The sequence below is a fragment of the Heterodontus francisci genome, chromosome 16, assembly GCF_036365525.1.
Source record: "Heterodontus francisci isolate sHetFra1 chromosome 16, sHetFra1.hap1, whole genome shotgun sequence".
Classification (NCBI taxonomy): domain Eukaryota; kingdom Metazoa; phylum Chordata; class Chondrichthyes; order Heterodontiformes; family Heterodontidae; genus Heterodontus; species Heterodontus francisci.
The window spans coordinates 27,189,208-27,208,220 of record NC_090386.1 but is presented as its reverse complement, the minus strand read 5'-3'; the positions used below and the strand labels follow the sequence as shown (position 1 = coordinate 27,208,220).

The following is a 19,013-nucleotide window of genomic DNA, read 5'->3' as shown; positions in this document are numbered from 1 at the left end:
CTCAGAATTTCTGAAGTAAACAGAACCTCTTCTGAAGGCACCGATTCAATGCTGGTTCCAGTCCTACAGGAACCTTGTAGTTACCTCAATCAATCTGCTATATTTCTTTGTGGGCTTAGACAGTGATTATTGTTTGATTGTTCAACTGCGACGCAGCCGAGATTTAATCAACGTCCACATGTGAACAACTGGATAGTGATCAGGGGCAGCTAACATAGGAACAGGAGCAGGCCATTTAATCCCTCAAGGCTGCCCTGCCTTTCAGTCAGATCATGGCTGATCTAAGAACTAACTCCATGTACTGCCTTTGCCCCATAACCCTTAATACCTTTGGTTAAGAAAACATTATCTATCACAAACTTAAAATTTACAATTGATCCAACATCAATTGGCATTTGTGGACAGACTTCTAAATTTCTATCACCCTTTGCATGAAGAAGTGTTTCCGTATTTCACGACTGAAACCTTTAGACTATGCCCCCTTCAGTCCTCGACTCCCCAAACAGTGGAAATAGTTCCTCTATCTACCCTATCTGTTCCCCTTAATTGCTTGAAAACTTCACTCAAATCACCTTAACCCTCTAAATTCCAGGAAATAAAATCCTAGTTTGTGTAATCTCTCCTCGTTATTTAACCCTTGGAGTCCAGGTATCATACTGATAAATCTACGCTGCATTCCCTCCAAGGCTAATATATCCTTCCTAAGGTGTGGTGCCCAGAACAGTATTCCAGGTGTGGTCTACCCAGGGTTTTGTATGGTGAAACATGACTTCTAACCCCCTGTATTCTATTTCTCCAGATATAAAGGACAGCAGTCCATCAGCCTTTTTGATTATTTACTGTATCTGCTCATGACATTTTAATGATCTGTGCACCTGGATCCACAAATCTGTACACCACTGCGCTGCCACCTCTGGTGGGTCTGTCCTGTTGGTGGAACAGGACAGACCTAGGGATAGTGACGTTGGTGTCTGGGACATTGTCTGCAAAGTATGATTCCATGAGTATGCCTATAACAGGCTGTTGCTTGACTAGTTTGTGGGACAGCTCTCCTAATTTTGGCACAAGCTCCAGATGTTAGTGAGGAAGATTTGACAGGGTCAACAGGGCTGGGTTTGCCGTTGTCGATTCCTTTGCCTAGGTCGATGCCGTGTCTCCTATTCACTGGCAGCTCCTTTCAACATGGCTCAATTTCTTCTGCAAGCACATAAAGTGTTCCAACTGGACAGGCTACATCCCCCAGTGTCATAGTGGAGAAGAAATTACAAATAACGCCAGCAGTCAAGGCTGCTCTTCGGTGTCTGTCTATATCTATTTGCTGTTACTCTCGATCTGACTTCCTAGTCTTACTTGAAATCCCCTCTTCATTTCCTGTTACCACCCTTTAGTGTCTATCACTCACACAACCTCATCCCACCCTTCCATCTTACTGCATCAAATCCATTCCTACCACACCATCATACTCCCCTGTTGATCTACCAACCCTGCCAGCTCAAGTCTCTCTTGTACCAAACACAATAAATGGTCGGGTACTGAGGAAACATAGAAGCATTGAAAGTAGGATGAGGAGTAGGCCAGTCAGCCCTTCGAGCCTGCTCCGCCATTCATTATGACTATGGCTGATCATCCAACTCAGTAACCTATTCTCGCTTTCCCCCCATATCCTTTGATCCCTTTAGACCCAAGAGCTATATCTAACTCCTTCTTGAAAACATACAATGTTTTGGCCTCAACTGCTTTAGGTGAAGAAATTTCTCCTCATCTCAGCCCTGAAAGGTTTACCCCGTATTCTTAGACTATGACCCCTGGATCTGGACACCCCCACCATCGGGAACATCCTTCCTGCATCTACCCTGTCAAGTCCTGTTAGAATTTTATAGGTTTCTATGCGATTCCCCCCTCACTCTTCTGAACTCCAGCGAAAATAATCCTAACCAACTCAATCTCTCCCCAAACGTCAGTCCCACCATCCCAGGAATCAGTCTGGTAAACCTTCGCTGCACTCCTTCTATAGCAAGAACATCCTTCCTCAGATAAGGAGACCAAAACTGCACACAATATTCCAGGTGTGGCCTCACCAAGGCCCTGTATAATTGCAGCAACACATCCCTGCTCCTGTACTCGAATCCTCTCACTATGAAGGCCAACATACCATTTGCCTTTTTTACCGCCTATTGGACCTGCATGCTTACCTTCAGCGACTGGTGTATGAGAACACCCAGGTCTCGCTGCATATCTCCCTCTCTCAGTTTATAGCCATTCAGATAATAATCTGCCTTCTTGTTTTTGCTACCAAAGTGGATAGGAACAGTGGAAGGAGTGTACAGGAACAGAGGGATTTTGGTGTGCATATCCACAGATCCCTGAAAGTAGCAGGACATGTAGATAAGAGGTCAAGAAGGCATATGGCATATTTTCCATTATTAACCAAGGCATGGAATATATGAGCAGGAGGTTCTGCTAGAACTGTATAAAACACTAATTCGGCCACAGCTAGAGTACTGTGCACAGTACTACAAGGTTGTTGCCAGGAATGGAGAATTTTAGCTATAAGGAAAGATTGGATTGGCTGGAGTTGTTTTCTTTGCAACAGACATCTTAAAATGCAAGAGAAAATTTGCCTGATTAGAACCCTGAGATACAATTACTTTGTTTGTGAGCCATTTTGATTTTTATAATATAATAATATACAATATATAATAATATACAAGCTTTTCTCTTACCTTTTAAGATGTCAAGACAGCACTTGACATGTTTATTTACAGATATCAATTATCATATGTGGATAAAAGGAGCTATGTAGAAATAGACATAGATGTGTATAAATATATGTACATAAAAAGTGTTAGGTAGATTACGTTAACAGTAGCCTAATTCAAATGTCAGAGTTGACTTCTCTTCATTCAGTCTCATTGTCCATGAGTACATCCGAAACTCTTGGTGTGTTGCAGCAATCCCAGTTACCTATTTTCCTGTATTTAACAATGGCAATAAGGGTAGAAACTTGTGTAGGTTTGACTTCAAAGCCCAGGTCACATTTGTCAATCACAGAGAGCCTAACATTACCCTTCATATTGGGTTCTTTCTCCTGCTTCAAACTTGGCTCCTTCGTTTCAAAGTTGAGCTTCCCTAAGGTGTTGGTGCTGCTGCTTCTAGCATTATCACTGTATTTATCACTCAATCTGTCAAAACAAAACAGCTTGTGAGCATATTGAGTTGGGTTTCAATATAAATCGAAGAGAAACCATTCCTTTACCATTGCTGTTTTATTCAGTGTTTAAGCAGCACATGTTTGAACTTGTTGATGTCAGCTTGAAGCTGACTAAATAAATGACAGGTTTCAATTCAAGACCAACTTCTTCTGCTAGATATGCATAAAATGTCTACCTTTCTATTAATATCTGAATTGATATGTCTGCATTCAGTTTATTCGCGCCAAACTTCAGGTATCAAAAACGGCAACAAATCAGAACACTATCAGAGACTTTTTCCCAGGGCGGAAAGGGCTATCACCAGGGGGCATAATTTTAAGGTGATTGGAGGAAGGTTTCGGGGAGATGTCAGAGGTAGGTTCTTTACAGAGAGTGGTGGGTGCGTGGAATGCACTGCCAGCGGTGGTAGTAGAAGCAGATACATTAGGGACATTTAAGCGACTCTTGGATAGGTACATGGATGATAGTAGCATGAAGGGTATGTAGGTAGTTTGATCCTAGAGTAGGTTAAAGGTTCGGCACAACATCGTGGGCCGAAGGGCCTGTACTGTGCTGTATTGTTCTATGTTCTATGTAAAAGCAAAGCAAAGTGGCAAGATGTCTGCTAATGAGAAACTATTAAGGAGTTATGGAGGCAACCAACCCTGAATGGCCGTTAGGGAGAAAGGAGAAAGTGAATCAATCAAATCATTCAAAATAGTTTCTGAAAAAAAGTTAATTTCCTATTTTTAACTCAGTCTGACATTTATTGGCTGATGATAAGGTTTCTCATGTAATAACATAAAAACATTGCATATGACATAATAAGCTGATTGAATTTAATACAGTTGTCTCAATTGTCTTTGAGTAACATCATTAATGTTTGAAACGTGCAGTGGGATGTCTGCCTGTGGGGGCAGACAGGGCCCCGGTTTTATCTGGAAAATGGCACCTCCCTCAGTACTGCTCCGCAGAGTGAGCCATGATCCTGTGCTCAAGTCTCTGGAGTGAGACGTGGGAACTCACCATCTTCTGACCTAGTGTGATCACTGAGCCATAGCAAATATCTTAAAGGGTCCATGACATCTCCCATATTGGAGTCATTGAATTTCAGGAATAATACTAATAAAATTAAAATGACTTTATTGGTGCTAATGATGAATAAATAAATTGTTTCAGTTAGACTCTGACTGTAGCAGTGTGTTAATAGAAGTCACCTCTTGCTCAACTTTTTGGCACCAGCTTTAATAGCGTAAAATAAACATGATAGATTAACATTTAAACTCAAGTTGCAACATTTGTTGCTACTTGTGTCAGTTTGGTTGATTTGGCATCTCTCTTGACTGTAAGGCACAAGATTGCGGGTACGAGTCCCACTCTGGAATTTGAGATAATCTAGGTTTAGAGATGTTCTGAGGAATGCATTGTTGTGAAGATGCTGTCCTCTGGATGAGGTCTTAAACGAGGACTCTGCTGAAGTGGGTGTAGAAGATCCCTGAGTACAGGGAAGAGGAACTAGGCCGAATACTTAATCGTCTTATTGCTGCTTTTGGGATCCTCCTGTGCCTATGATGGTTGCTCTCCACACTGTATGAAAACTGTTTTAATTGTTGCTGGACAGACTACTATTTATTTACTTAGGTTTTATTATTGAGAGGGGTTAAAAAAAGTCATCCAAACAATACTGTTCAAAAGGTTATGTGCGTTGAAATCTGGGATAGATTGAGGAGAAGGAAAAAGTTCACTGCTACAAAATACCATCCAGTAGTCTCTAGACATCCTGAATACCTCAGCCCTAATTTTACATCCGCCCCCACCACCTCCACTTCCCCACCCCCTGATGTGGTAAATGTGAATGGGACATGCAGTGGGCTAAAATCAGGACAGAGTAGCACCCACCGAGTTCACATGGCAATCTCACTCCCAGTCATTTTATTGGGTGTGTTTAGTCAGTAGGCAAGGGTCTCATGATAATGTAAATTATGCAGTCCAATGATGTCATTCAGATCGCAATTCAATTTTAACCCTGAGTAGTGTGCTGTGCTCCAGCTCTGGGCCTCCCCCTCTGCTCCCCTTGCTCCAGCCTTCCCCCTGCCCTGGGCCTTATCTCTGCCCCTTCCAATTCCAAGCGTCCCCTCTGCACTCACCTGACTGCTGGGAACTGTTTTCGTGGGTCCCCATTGATGGCCTCCTGCTGTGCTCACCCCTCTCCTACCTGGCCAACCTTGTGTTATTCCCGCTGGGTTCAGGCAGGAATGGGATCTGGACAATGTGGTTGAGGCCCAGGATGTCGAATGACCCCAGACCTCACATGGGTGCATCAGGGCATGCGGCAGACCCCACACTTGTCTCCTGCCCAGGTTAAAAATTGAGGCTCTCCCTTCGGACATGGGTAAAATTGGAAGGGTACTCTGTACACAAAGTGATCAGAATGGAAAACTTGTTATTGCATGGAATGGTTGAAGCACTGACACATTTAAGGGGAGCTCCTCATATTACGAGGTTGAGGAGTTCGGAGGACAGATAGGACAGAACAGCTTGTTGTATTGTGTGATTTCTGGTGTCTGATATGAACTTCAGTTTTGGTTGAGGAGTTGGAGCAATGGTGCATTTTGAAATGGTAAAGTCAGATGTGATAGGTAAATTGACCATTGTAAATTGTCCCTAGTGTAGGTAGGTGGTAGGGAATATGGGATTACTGCAGGGTTAGTATAAATGGGTGGTTGTTGGTCGGCACAGACTCGGTGGGCCGAAGGGCCTGTTTCAGTGCTGTATCTCTAAATAAAATAAAATAAAATAAAATAAAATAAATAATTCACAGCCAGGCTGGTTGAGCGGCTAGCACATTCGAGATTACGGTCTTCTAGTTAGAGGCTGCGGTCGTGCTATCAAAGGGAGGCGGCTGGAGTGGGAGACCACCAAGAATCTGAGGAGGGCTGATTTAAGTGAGCTTTGCTGCAGTAGTTTTTAAGTGCTATTACATCAGTTCCTTCAGTCTTCCTGTTCAGTGAAAGGCTAAGTTTGCAGTGATGGGTAGGCCTCCAGGAAGGGCATGTAAACTTCAGATTACTTTTCCCAGCTTTAGGCTGAGACTAAACATCACTCACTCACTCTGGCTTAGATGATGTTTAATGGGGTTCGCCAGAGTGTGGGGAGGGAGTGAATCCTCTCAACAGCTCCAACAGATCCAGAAGAATGACTCAGCGCATCGCACAGCAAGACAAGGCACATTGCACAATCGCATGAAAAGCTTTGTCGAACTTAACGAAAGATTGTAGCAACTGATCAATACACTCACCTGTGAGCGAGCACAGTAACAGGGCGTTCTACTTTTAGACCACTGCAATAGGACAGTAGGGATATCAAATCAACAGTAAATAAGGAAAAATATGAAAAAACCAGATAAACCTATAAGTACCATGCAGTCCCCAAAATCATAGATTAGCATATTGTGTTATCACAGCTCAAAGAAATGGCTGTGACAGGGCAATCTGTGAAGTGATTGTGTTTAGCACCCATGTCTCAGCTCCTTGACATCTGCACTCTACTGCTTCTTAACCATTTTCAGTCATCCTTAAATGTTACTTAACCTCAAGTATTGAATTTCCAATTGATCACCTTCTCACAGGGCCCCTGGAACAGGAGAGACATTTCCAGGATCTCAACCCTCTTATTTCAGTTGAGATTCCTAGGACAACTTGGTCCCAAATTTCACACGTCTCTTCTGGCAGATTCTCGGTAGTCCAGCGGAATGCCCAGAAACTCCATCGGAATGTCCAGAAACTCCACCTGGACCTGGATATACCAGTCTCCAGCCTAAAATGTGACTCATCAGTGGCCTTGTATGGGGACAGAGCCTTGATTACCTCAAACAAGGCTGCTGAGGTGGAGGGGGCTGGTCTGGGGCGGTGGGGGGAAACCCCCCGCACCGCCCCCTCCCCCCAATATGAGTGTTTTTAGTCTTTAGTTTTAGTTTTAGAGATACAGCACTGAAACAGGCCCTTCGGCCCACCGAGTCTGTGCCGACCATCAACCACCCATTTATACTAATCCTACACTAATTCCATATTCCTACCACATCCCCACCTGTCCCTATATTTCCCGACCACCTACCTATACTAGGGGCAATTGCTAATGACCAATTTACCTATCAACCTGCAAGTCTTTGGCATGTGGGAGGAAACCGGAGCACCCGGAGGAAACCCACGCAGACACAGGGAGAACTTGCAAACTCCACACAGGCAGTACCCAGAATTGAACCCGGGTCGCTGGAGTTGTGAGGCTGCGGTGCTAACCACTGCGCCACTGTGCCGCCCAAATTATTAAATTATGATGTTTAAAACTTCGTTCATGGAATATGGGTGTTAATGCCAGTATTTATTATCCATCCCTAATAACCCTTGAGAAGGTGGTGATGAGTATTCTTGAACCGTTGCCGTCCATGTGGTGAAGTTCCTTCCACAGTGTTGTTAGGTAGGATATTTCAGGATTTTGACAAAGCAACTGAGGGAACATCAATTTAGTTCCAAGTCAGGATGGTGTGTGACTTGGAATGGAATTGCAGGTGGTGGTGTTCCCATGCATCTGCTGCTCTTGTCATTCTAGGTGGTAGAGGTCATGGGTTTGGAAGGTGCTGTCAAAGGAGGCATGGCCAGTTGTAGATGGTACACACTGCTGCTACTATGCATCCGTGGTGGAGGAAGTGAATGTTTAAGGTGATGGATGGGGTGCAAATCAAGCCGACTGCTTTGTCTTGGATGGTGTCAAGCTTCTTGAGTGTTGTTGGAGCTGCACCCATTCAGGCAAGTGGAGAGTATTCCATCACACTCCTGACTTGTGCCTTGTAATGGTGGACAAGCTCTGGTGAGTCAGGAGCTGAGTTACTTGTATTACGACCAAGGCGGGAGAAATGCACTGTTAATTCAGTCCCACTTCTCCACGGGTCACAGCATATCAATAAATTTTACCACCTACCGAAGAATTGCTAATTAGAAACTCTATTTGTCCCCCAGAATAAAGCACACCAACCAGGTTTCTTTAAACAACAACAACATTAACTATTTATTAGAAAAGAAAGTCTTAACCACTAATGAGAGATAAATCTATATATATGAAAAGATCCTTATTTCCCTCGCCCTCATGCATACACATATACATTAAAAAATGGTTAACTGGGGGTGGGGGGGGGGGAAGTATTTTGGTTTATAGCTGTTTCATAGAAATAAAAGGAATAATAAAATAATTCAGTTTGTCACGTTCTGGTAGAAAATTCTTCGGTTGGATGAGGTGTCCCAGAGTCGAATAGTTGGATGCCACTCAAAGTCTCTCCAGGCAAGGTTGATGAATCTGTGATGGGTAAGCATTCAAGGCAATTCAACTACAGCAGGTGACATATAGGTCTTTCAGCAGGGGCGTAACAACAGATCTGTTTAGGACTCACAGCAGCAATGAAGCAGTAGAAGCTTTCTTCAGGTTCCAGGATTTTCCAAAATACAGGAGGCAACAGGAACCACACAGGATGCAGGAATTCTTCAGAGGCAGGAGGCAACAGGAATCTGCCACCTTCTTTTCAACAGATTCAAGTCTCCTTTACAGACTTTTTCTAGATCTTCCACTTTGATCTCCGAGCAGGTCAAAAACCAAATTTCAAATGCCTGCTTTTTGTCCAACTCATTGGTTTTTAAAAGGGTTCAAAGTGAAAGCAAACCCTCCTGAGCTGATCACATGACCAGACAGAGTCTTCCTTGTCATTAAAAGTATTGCTCTGAGGAGGTCAAGACCCCTGGCTGGCATCCTTGAAACTGCTTGCTTTCCTATTCTTGTATATAAGTCAACATCCAAAAATTGCAGCTATTTGCAGGTGTCCATGTCCAAAGAAAAAAAATCCTTTTTCAATTTTTTAAAACACACAGATTTCTAAGATTTAGTACAAAAATAAAACCTCTTCTAACACTTGCATAGAATATCGAGCTTCTGACCTATTCTTGTAGCCACAGTATTTATGTGGCTAGTCCAATTAAGTTTCCGGTCAATGGTAACCCCCCAAGATGTTGATGGTGGAAGATTCAGTGATGGTAATGCCATTGGATGCTAAGGGGAGGTGAATGATATTGCTTCGTGCCACATGATTCCTCACATAATGAGTACTGCTGTACGACAAAGGAGGTAATTGATGGGTTTGACAGGGAGAAATACCTCAGATTGGATGGCCAACCATTACTCTAGGACTGCTCCTCCTAGTTATCGGTTAAAGAGCTATATTAGCAGAGATCTGGGTTACAGTGACTGAAAGTGACCTCCCTTGACATCAAGGCAGCATTTGACTGATTGTGGTATGAAGGAGCCCCCTAGCAGAATTGAAGTCAATGGGAATCAGGGGAAAAATCTCCATTAGTTGGAGCCATGCCTAGCACAAAGGAAGATCATTGTGATTGTTGGAGGCCAATCATCTCTGTCCCAGAACATCGCTGCAGTTGCTCAGCATAGTGTCCTAGGCCCAAACATATTCAGCTGCTTCATCAATGACCTTTCCTCCAACAGAAGGTCTGAAGTGGAGACGTTTGCTGATGATTGCACAATGTTCAGCACCATTCATGACTCCTCAGATACTGAAGCAGTCAGTGTTCATATGTACCAAAACCTGGACAACTTCTAGGCTTGGGCTGATAAGTGGCAAGTAACATTTGCACCACACAAGTGCCAAGCAATAGCCATTTACAACAGGAGAGAATCTAACCATCTCTCCTTGACATTCAACAGCATTACCATCACTGAATCCCCACTATTAGCATCCTGGGGGTTACCATTGACCAGAAATCTAATTTAACCAGCCATATAAATACTACGGCCACAAAAGGGGGGGGGGGTGGTGTCAGAGGCTGGGAATTCTGTGGCGAGTAACCCACCTCCTGACTCCCCAAAACCTGTCACACCATTTACAAGGAACACGTCAAGAGTCTGATGGAATGTTCCACGCTTACCTGGATGAGTACAGCACCAACTAAAGAAGCTCGACACCATCCAAGACAAACCACCCTAAACATTCATTCCCTCCACCACCGGCGCACAGGGACAGCAGTGTATACCATCTACAAGACGCACAGCAGCAACTCACTGAGGCTCTTTCAACAGCATCTTCTAAACCCTTGACCTCTACCACCTAGAAGGGCAAGGGCAGCAGCTGCATGGGAACACCACCACCTGCAAGTTCCCCTCCAAGCCACACATCATCCTGACTTGGAACTATATCACTGTTGCTGGATAAAAATCCTGTAACTCCCTCCTTAACAGCACTGAGTGTACCAACATGACATGAATTGCAGTGGTTCAAGATGGCAGTTCCACCACCTTCTCAAGGGTAATTATGGATGGGCAATAAATGCTGGTCCAGCCAGCAATGCTCCCAAGGATGAATAAAAAAATCCCACCTGCTTGAGTCATTATGTCCAAATAAAAATATCAGGTCTTCAAGGAAACTCTTTTGAACACTGTGAAAAACAGCATGCAAACAGATAACAGGTGTGAAGAGATGTACCTATAGATGAGGTTATCTTGCCTGGGAGTGACCCGCCTCCAATCAGTAAGGCTGAGGAAAGGATCATGGAAGTAATGCAGCTGGAGGATGCAGGCCAGGAGGAAGGTTGCAGGGAGCGAGATACTAGCAAACAGCTCAGCAGTGTCATACTGCTCTAGGCCCAGGTCTTTCAAACTATGAAAAATAAGAACAGGATTGTAAGTTTCACTTCACCCACCTCATTGCTTGTAATGTGTTTTGTGACATGCTGAGGTTGTGAAAGACCTGATAAAAAAGCAAGTTCTTTATAAGCAAACATCCAGAGGTTTCACATTCAGGGTAAATTTTGGTCTCCACCTCCTGGGTGGTAATCTGGTGAGTAGATTTCCCGCCTATTATAAAACCCACTTCATTAAATCAATGAATGAAAATGAGGTAGTTCTACAATGGACAAGCGATCAGCTCCACTGGATTACCATCCAAGCAATACCCTGATGGTATAACCACAACATACCCAAGTGCTGGTAAGGCTGCACCTTGAGTGATATATTCAGTGCTTGCTACTAAAACGTTTCCAAGGTCTGGAAGCTGTACAGCAAAACAACATGCATTTGTATAGCACCTTTAAACTAGTTAAATGTCCCAAAGTACTGTACAGGAAAAATGAAGGGATGACAAAAATGCTGAGATTTTAAACTTGAGGCTTTGCCAGGCTGGGAGCCAATGTAGGTCAACAAGCACTGGGGTGATGGGTGAACTGGACGGTGTGAATTAGGATATGGACAGTAGAGATTTCGATGAGCTTAGGTACAGGATGGATAATAAGTTATGATGAAAGGTTAGAAAAACTCAGGCCTTTTTAACTGTGAGAGGGGGAACCTTATAGAGGTGTGCAAGATACTAAGTGGAATAGGAAAGGTTGTGCTTTTACTTTCCAAGGTAAACCACAATTGTAGGAAACGGTGAGTTAACACAGTACCTGTCCTCAGACATTCCCATTTTCTGCTGAAAGAGCCAAGAGACTGTTTTAAACTGATAGAGATAGATTGTGATGAGCACCACCATTGAATAAGATACAATAATGATCCAGAAATACCTCAGGATTTGACGCCACCAATCATAATGTACCTATAAACACAAGAGGAATAAATTGTAGTGAGTGTTGGGTAGCGATTTCAGATTCACACAGTAACTCCTCCCAGCCAGCATCCTGTGTTATTGACTGTACCTCTACTGATGCTAATCCAGCTCCCTCACATTGCCTCAGTAACGATCCACCCCACACCCCCCCTGAACCCCTGCCAATCACACTGTGACTCTGTAATCTCTTCCTTCTGCTTTGTGTTACTGACTGTATCTCGACTGATGCTAATTCTTTCCTTCACACTGTCACTCAGTAACTTCTTCCCAGCGTCCTGCGTTACTAATGGTATAGATACTGATCCCACCACGTACAGTAACTGGGCTGGGATCAATCCCTGTGTCTAATCCCACCATGTACAGTAACTGGGCTGGGATCAATCCCTGTGTCTGATCCCACCATGTACAGTAACTGGGCTGGGATTGATCTCTGTGTCTGATCCCACCATGTACAGTAACTGGGCTGGGATCAATCCCTGTGTCTGATCCCACCATGTACAGTAACTGGGCTGGGATTGATCTCTGTGTCTGATCCCACCATGTACAGTAACTGGACTGGGATTGATCCCTGTGTCTGATCCCACCATGTACAGTAACTGGGCTGGGATCAATCCCTGTGTCTCATCCCACCATATACAGTAACTGGGCTGGGATTGATCCCTGTGTCTGATCCCACCATATACAGTAACTGGGCTGGGATTGATCCCTGTGTCTAATCCCACCATGTACAGTAACTGGGCTGGGATTGATCCCTGTGTCTGATCCCACCTCGTACAGTAACTGGGCTGGGATTGATCCCTGTGTCTGATCCCACCACGTACAGTAACTGGGCTGGGATTGATCCCTGTGTCTGATCCCACCTCGTACAGTAACTGGGCTGGGATTGATCCCTGTGTCTGATCCCACCTCGTACAGTAACTGGACTGGGATTGATCCCTGTGTCTAATCCCACCACGTACAGTAACTGGGCTGGGATCAATCCCTGTGTCTAATCCCACCATGTACAGTAACTGGGCTGGGATTGATCCCTGTGTCTGATCCCACCACGTACAGTAACTGGGCTGGGATTGAACCCTGTGTCTGATCCCACCATGTACAGTAACTGGGCTGGGATTGATCCCTGTGTCTGATCCCACCACGTACAGTAACTGGGCTGGGATCGATCCCTGTGTCTGTTACAATTAGTTACAGTAAGTGGGAAGGAACTGTTCCCTGTGTGTGGTCTCACTAGGTGCAGTGACTGTTCTGGGAATGGTCTGTGTGTTTGATTCTAAGTGAGCTGGGAAATGTGCCCATGTCTGATCCCAGCAACGTAGTGACTGGGGTGTGTTGTCACCCTGATCATGTGTCTGCTAGGTAGAAATACTGAGCATGTACCTACCTGATACAGTGCCACACAGAAGAGAAACAGCATGATGTAGAGAATTTTGTAGACCACGACTCTGCCATTGAAACTAACAATGATAAATATGGCCGTGCAGAAATAGATCCAGTATTTTATCAAAAATCCTTTAATCACAGAACCAATCATTGCTATCAGAGTCCTGTCCTTCTGTGCACCCTCTGTAGATACAAACAGAAAGACAAACAAAGATGGCACATTAACTGTCAGCAGTTTTGCTTCATGCCAACACTGAATTTTTCACTCAGATTGGGGATGAAATTTGGAACTCTCTCCTGAGAGACTGTGGATTCCAAGACAGTTGGAACTTTCAGGACTGAGATTGATAGATTTTTGTTAAGTAAATCTATCCAAGGAGATGGAACTAAGGGGGGTAAATGGAGTTGAGGTCAGGCATGAGGGGCTGAATGGCCCACTCTTGTTCCTGTGTCCATGCTGTCCCAAGCTAAAGAATCACCTTAAAAGCCAATGGTACCAATAAAAGTCCTCATGAGTTTTTGGGCTCACTAACAGCCCCCTTCTCATGGATAGAAAGTACCCTTGCACCATGGAACACTGAGGGGATATATAGACTAAAACAGGAAACCCTATTCACCAACAAACAAAAACGGAAAATGCTGGAAATACTCAGCATCTGGTAGCATCTGTGGAGAGAGAAACAGACTTAAAGTTTCAGGCTGTGGCCTTTCATCAGATGCTGCCAGACCTGCTGAGTATTTCCAGCCTTATCTGTTCTTGTTTCAGATTTCCAGAATCTGCAGTATTTTGCTTCAGTAACCCTATTCACCAGCTTCAGAACAGAAAGCAGAGTAATGATCCTCACACTGAGCTACTCGATTGTAGCCATTCCCTTCCTCTTGACCTAGAGTACCAGACAAAAACTGATGACTGGCACTAGTCACCTCTCTGACTGGGCATTCAACATCACTCTCTCCAGTGTTAACCTTGGTTCAGTGACAGTGTTACGACCAAGGCTGGAGGAGTGCACTGTCTTTCTCCTGTTCCACTTCTCCATAGGTAGCAACTTATATATAAATGGTTTACCCAGTTACCAATACGGCCAATTATATACTTTATTTTATTTTCAGAATAAAATCCGCCAACCAGGTTTCTTTAATAAACAAAATTATTAATTTATTATAAAACAAGACTTACTCAATAAAGATGCAAAGCTCTAATACACAGTTTGTATTAAGAAAGTGTAAACAAATACCCTTCTAAAATAACCCAACACACACACACCGGTTAATGGAAAAATAAGCTTGCTCTGCAACGAACAACTTTACAAAAAAACAGAAATTCCTTTGGTCAAATATTTGTTAATTCTTGAATAAAAAGGATAAGATATGGATTGTTCCAGATAGCTCTTTGGTCTGTCCAGGTACACGTAGATGCATGTCACTAGATACATGTGGTGGTCACTGGGATCTTTTCAGAAGCAGTTCATTCAGGAGATGTCGAGAGGAAGTCTTGCAGAAGCTTCTCAGGAGAAATGCTGCATCAGTTTCTCCAGATCTCGCACTGGATTCTCAGGATTTCACAAAGAGGTGGAACAGGATGAGCTGGTAGCCTCTCTCTCTCTCTCTTAGCAGGCTTACACCCCAACTGGCATTCAAACAGTTCAAAAACAAAACCAACTCCTGACCATCATAGATCTAGACATGCCACTTCTCTGAAAACAACTCCAACAGTCAGCAAGGCTCCTGCTGTTTACTGAGCTTAAGACATGTAATTTCCAATAAGTATTTGTTTTTAAACAAAGTCCCAAGTGTCCTTCCAGTGACACTTTTCTAACTAAAAAACAAGTCCAGTATCTCCTCAGATATTTTCACAGTCTTCTAAACACAAGTCCTCAAAAATATTAACAATGGAAGCACATTCATGACAATAGCACTCTCACTTGAGTAAGAAGGATACAGAGCAAAGGCGGGTAAATAGAGCTGAAGTACAGATCAGCCATGATCTAATTGAATGGTGGGTCTGGCCTGAACAGCATTTTCCTGTTCCTATATCAACCCCTATCTTTCTTTTGTGTGCCTTTGCTATCTACACCTTTCTCTCCTTCGACTTTCTTTCCTCTTTTGGAGGATGCCAAACTTGGAAATAGGGGACAGGCAAAGGGGTTTTGGTGCTTCAGTTTTCAGCATCTCTCAGTTTTAGTCCATCCCACCCTGACCACTGGATGCAGGGGAGTGGGTGATTATAACTTCTACAACAAGGTAACTAATTGATTTAAGATACTTTGTTATTGAATGCAGCTTAATGAACCAGTATGTTGCATGTCTCCATGAGGTTTATCCCAGATTAGTGTCTGCCGATATAATAATTGAACAGGATAGGGAACAGTAATGATAAGATTACTTGACTGGGAAAAAGCCACATTTCAGAAAATAAGACAACTAGGCGAGGTAAACTGGAAAGAAAAAAATTGGAAAGTAAGGCCGTGCATAAGTAATGGGACACGTTCAGGTTGAGGATTAGAGTCGTCCTCATCTGCTGTCCCTCAATTCGAGGATAACATCTACTCAAGGTCTGATGAAGGGTCACTGACCTGAAACATTAACTCTGCTTCTCCCTCCACAGATGCTGCCAGACCTGCTGAATATTTCCAGCATTTTTTGTTTTTATTTCAGCTTTCCAGCATCTGCAGTATTTTGCTTTTATTTTAGCCTACTCAAGGTCACTAGTTTCTGCCGGATTAGGGTACAGAACAGATATATTCCCACAGGAAGTTAAGAGGTTGCAGCAAAAGCTGGAGTTTCTTGGATTGAGCAGAGAATGTAAAATTAAAATAATACTTTTTAAAAATGCTGTATGACAAACCTGCAGATGAGATTTACTAGAATGATATCAGTTATGTGGACAGAATAAAGAACCAGGGGTTGCTCTTCTTAGAGAAGAGAAGGTTAAAGGGAGATTTAATAGAGGTGTGAAAAATTATGAGGGGTTTTAATAGAATAACTAAGGAGAAACTATTTTCACTGGCGGGGGATACAGATTTAAGATAATTGGCAGAAGAATCAGAGGGGAGATGAGAGAATAGTTTTCACGCGACAAGTTATGAAAATCTGGAATTCACTGTCTGAAAGGGTGGTGGAAGCAGATTCAATTGTAACTTTCAAAAGTGAATTGGATATATCTTTAAAAAGGAAAAAAATTGCAGGGCTATGGGGTCAGAGCAGAGGAGAGGGACTACGTGGACAGCGCTTTCAAAGAGCCAGCACAGGAACAGTGGGTCGAACGGCCGCCTTCTGTGCTGCAACATTCCATGATTCTAGTCAGATTAAAAGATTCAGCTGAAATGGACAACTTTGCTAAAGTGATATCTACAGTAGAATCACATGCTGATACGAAATACATGTTGATTCTAGATACCCCGGAATCGACAAACACCATCTATTTAGCACAGAAATGAGGGAAGTAGTAGCACTGAAAGAATTCATGGGCTAACACTGTGTCTGGCCACATTGGTGAAGGCAGAGGTTTTCTTACCCGTCTCCTGAACACTGATCTCATTGAGCGACACCTGTGTCCGATTTCTCATTTCCTTTTTGTCAGTCAAGTGCTGACGCAGTAAGAGCCAGAAGGTGAATGTGTAGATGACCTGTAACACGGAACATGTACTAGTGCATTCCAAATATCAGCAACTAAATCCCATAGTCAAATCCAGCACAATCGCAATCCACCACTTCTTCAATCTATCTTATTTCTTTTTATTGTTTTGGGCCCATTTTGGACCTTTTAAAGAGAAATGCTCAGTTTCTAAGGAACACAGTCAAACCGAGAAAGGATTGGATTCAGAAGAGAATGACAGCTGCCACTCAAGCCAACAAGCCAACCAACTGATGATAACATTGGGCGATTCCCTACTCCAACTTTCATAAGCAGAGGCAAGGCAACGACTCAAAACCAATTGTTATTGATGAGTGGTAAGGTTGAATGGGAAAGAGGTAGTGGAATTGTTGAGGGTTTTCTTTTACAAGTATTCCCCATCTTACCCCACCCCCCAACAACTGATACCCTTTAACCTTTCTTTCCCAGGCAATGATTGGATGAGTCTGGTCAGGCACTCTGTCACAAGGCATTGGATTCTATTTGTACCAGGGGTTGCCAAACACTTTTTTTTACTGAGTTTCATATTCCATTGCTTGCTCCCCTCTTTCTTAGAAACAATATTTTGCATTATTAATGTTGGTGCAGAATTAACCTGTGACCCTCAATACATCAGCAGTTTTGTCCCTTTAGCTGTTTTAAAGCTGCTTCCTTACACTTTGGGATTTTCCATTCTCTGGGAAATCCCTCATGTTCCTCTCACTAGGTAATGCTAGCAAAGTGGAAATCGGATCTGAGGAATTTTCCAGACAAAGTTACCTGTTTCTTTAAGTATGCCACACTTACCATTGGACTGTGTGTCAAATTGACCATATACTGTATCTCAAAAAGAGGACTTTTAGCCCTCTTCATTGTTAACCATGCTTCATATTTTTTTGTCTGTAAACCTTCATATTGTACCCCATCCAGTATCATAAACACCGTATCGATCAGTTTGAATGAATGATCTGTTTCTATGCTGTAAACTCTATGTAATCCGATACTCATGTCCCATCATTTATAAATATTAAGAACAATTACGGCCCCTGGGGGTCACCTTTGTTTACATCCCACCTATTCAAAACAAAATCCATTAATCGCATATTTTGCACCCCCACCGCACTACCCCCAACTCCCCATAACTTTGTTGCAACCACTTGGTTTGGAAACTCTGACTCGGACCAAACCATCTATTTTATCGCTACCTCAATACAACAACAGAATTATCCCAGGAATCAGAAATTTCAGTTACAAGGAAAGGTTCAGGAAGCTGGGATAGTTCACTTTAGAAAAGGAGGAGCTTCGAAGGTGACCTAACTGAATATGAAGGTAATTAGCAAACTCTGATCACATACCCTGTGACAATAAGTTTGATCATTAACATGATAATTGTTTGTCAAGTTCAATACAAACCTTGGCACCCAGATGCACACACGGTGTGTTTGGACGCTTCAGGTCAAAGTCAATCAGGACGGCATTGGACACTCCAGGGAAGAGCTCGGCCTCACTGAGCTGCAAGCCTGTGAAGAACTGCTGTGTTACCAGCAAGTTTCCATAAACCACCAGAAAGGGAGAGCTCAGCTTCGCCCACCGCTGGCGGTCACGCAACATCCAAATCACACAGGACCAGATCAAAAGGGCAAAGGTCAGCCAACTGGTATAAGTAATGCTCCAGACCTGAGGAGAAGAATTATTGATAAGTGGCAAAGCCCTGTTTGCGTCAAAGGTCCTCCAGCAGAGGACCAAACCATCTATTTTATCGCTACCTCAATACAACAACAGAATTATCCCAGGAATCAGAAATTTCAGTTACAAGGAAAGGTTCAGGAAGCTGGGATAGTTCACTTTAGAAAAGGAGGAGCTTCGAAGGTGACCTAACTGAATATGAAGGTAATTAGCAAAATTGATTCAACTAAATCGTTCACAGTGATGAAGGGATCAAATATGATGGACAAGTTAAAATTGAAGAAATAAAGGAAATACCAGTCTGACCCTTCAAATGGTAATAGAATTATGAATTAAATTATCAGGGTAAGGTATTGAAACTGACAGTATTAAAGTGGTCAAGACACTTACTGAATACAATCTGAGAGAGAAATGACTGTAGGACATAGTGAGATTTGTGGATATGCTGAGATGGAGTGACAGAGGTGAGATGTAAAGGCGAGTAGGCAGG

At 43.2% G+C, this 19,013-nt stretch overlaps 1 protein-coding gene across 1 annotated transcript in view; it reads right to left on the bottom strand.

Moving 5' to 3' along the window:
• LOC137378249 (piezo-type mechanosensitive ion channel component 2-like) overlaps positions 1–19,013 on the bottom strand; it is a 220,801-nt gene that overhangs the window by 148,870 nt on the left and 52,918 nt on the right. The window contains exons 11-19 of the mRNA XM_068048474.1: positions 18,251–18,514; positions 16,739–16,850; positions 13,226–13,407; positions 11,684–11,832; positions 10,708–10,899; positions 8,447–8,537; positions 6,490–6,531; positions 4,409–4,686; positions 2,965–3,182 (exon numbers count right to left, since the gene is read on the bottom strand). Of these exons, the coding sequence (XP_067904575.1) occupies positions 2,965–3,182; positions 4,409–4,686; positions 6,490–6,531; positions 8,447–8,537; positions 10,708–10,899; positions 11,684–11,832; positions 13,226–13,407; positions 16,739–16,850; positions 18,251–18,514 (1,528 nt within the window). The remainder of the gene's footprint in view (positions 1–2,964; positions 3,183–4,408; positions 4,687–6,489; positions 6,532–8,446; positions 8,538–10,707; positions 10,900–11,683; positions 11,833–13,225; positions 13,408–16,738; positions 16,851–18,250; positions 18,515–19,013) is intronic.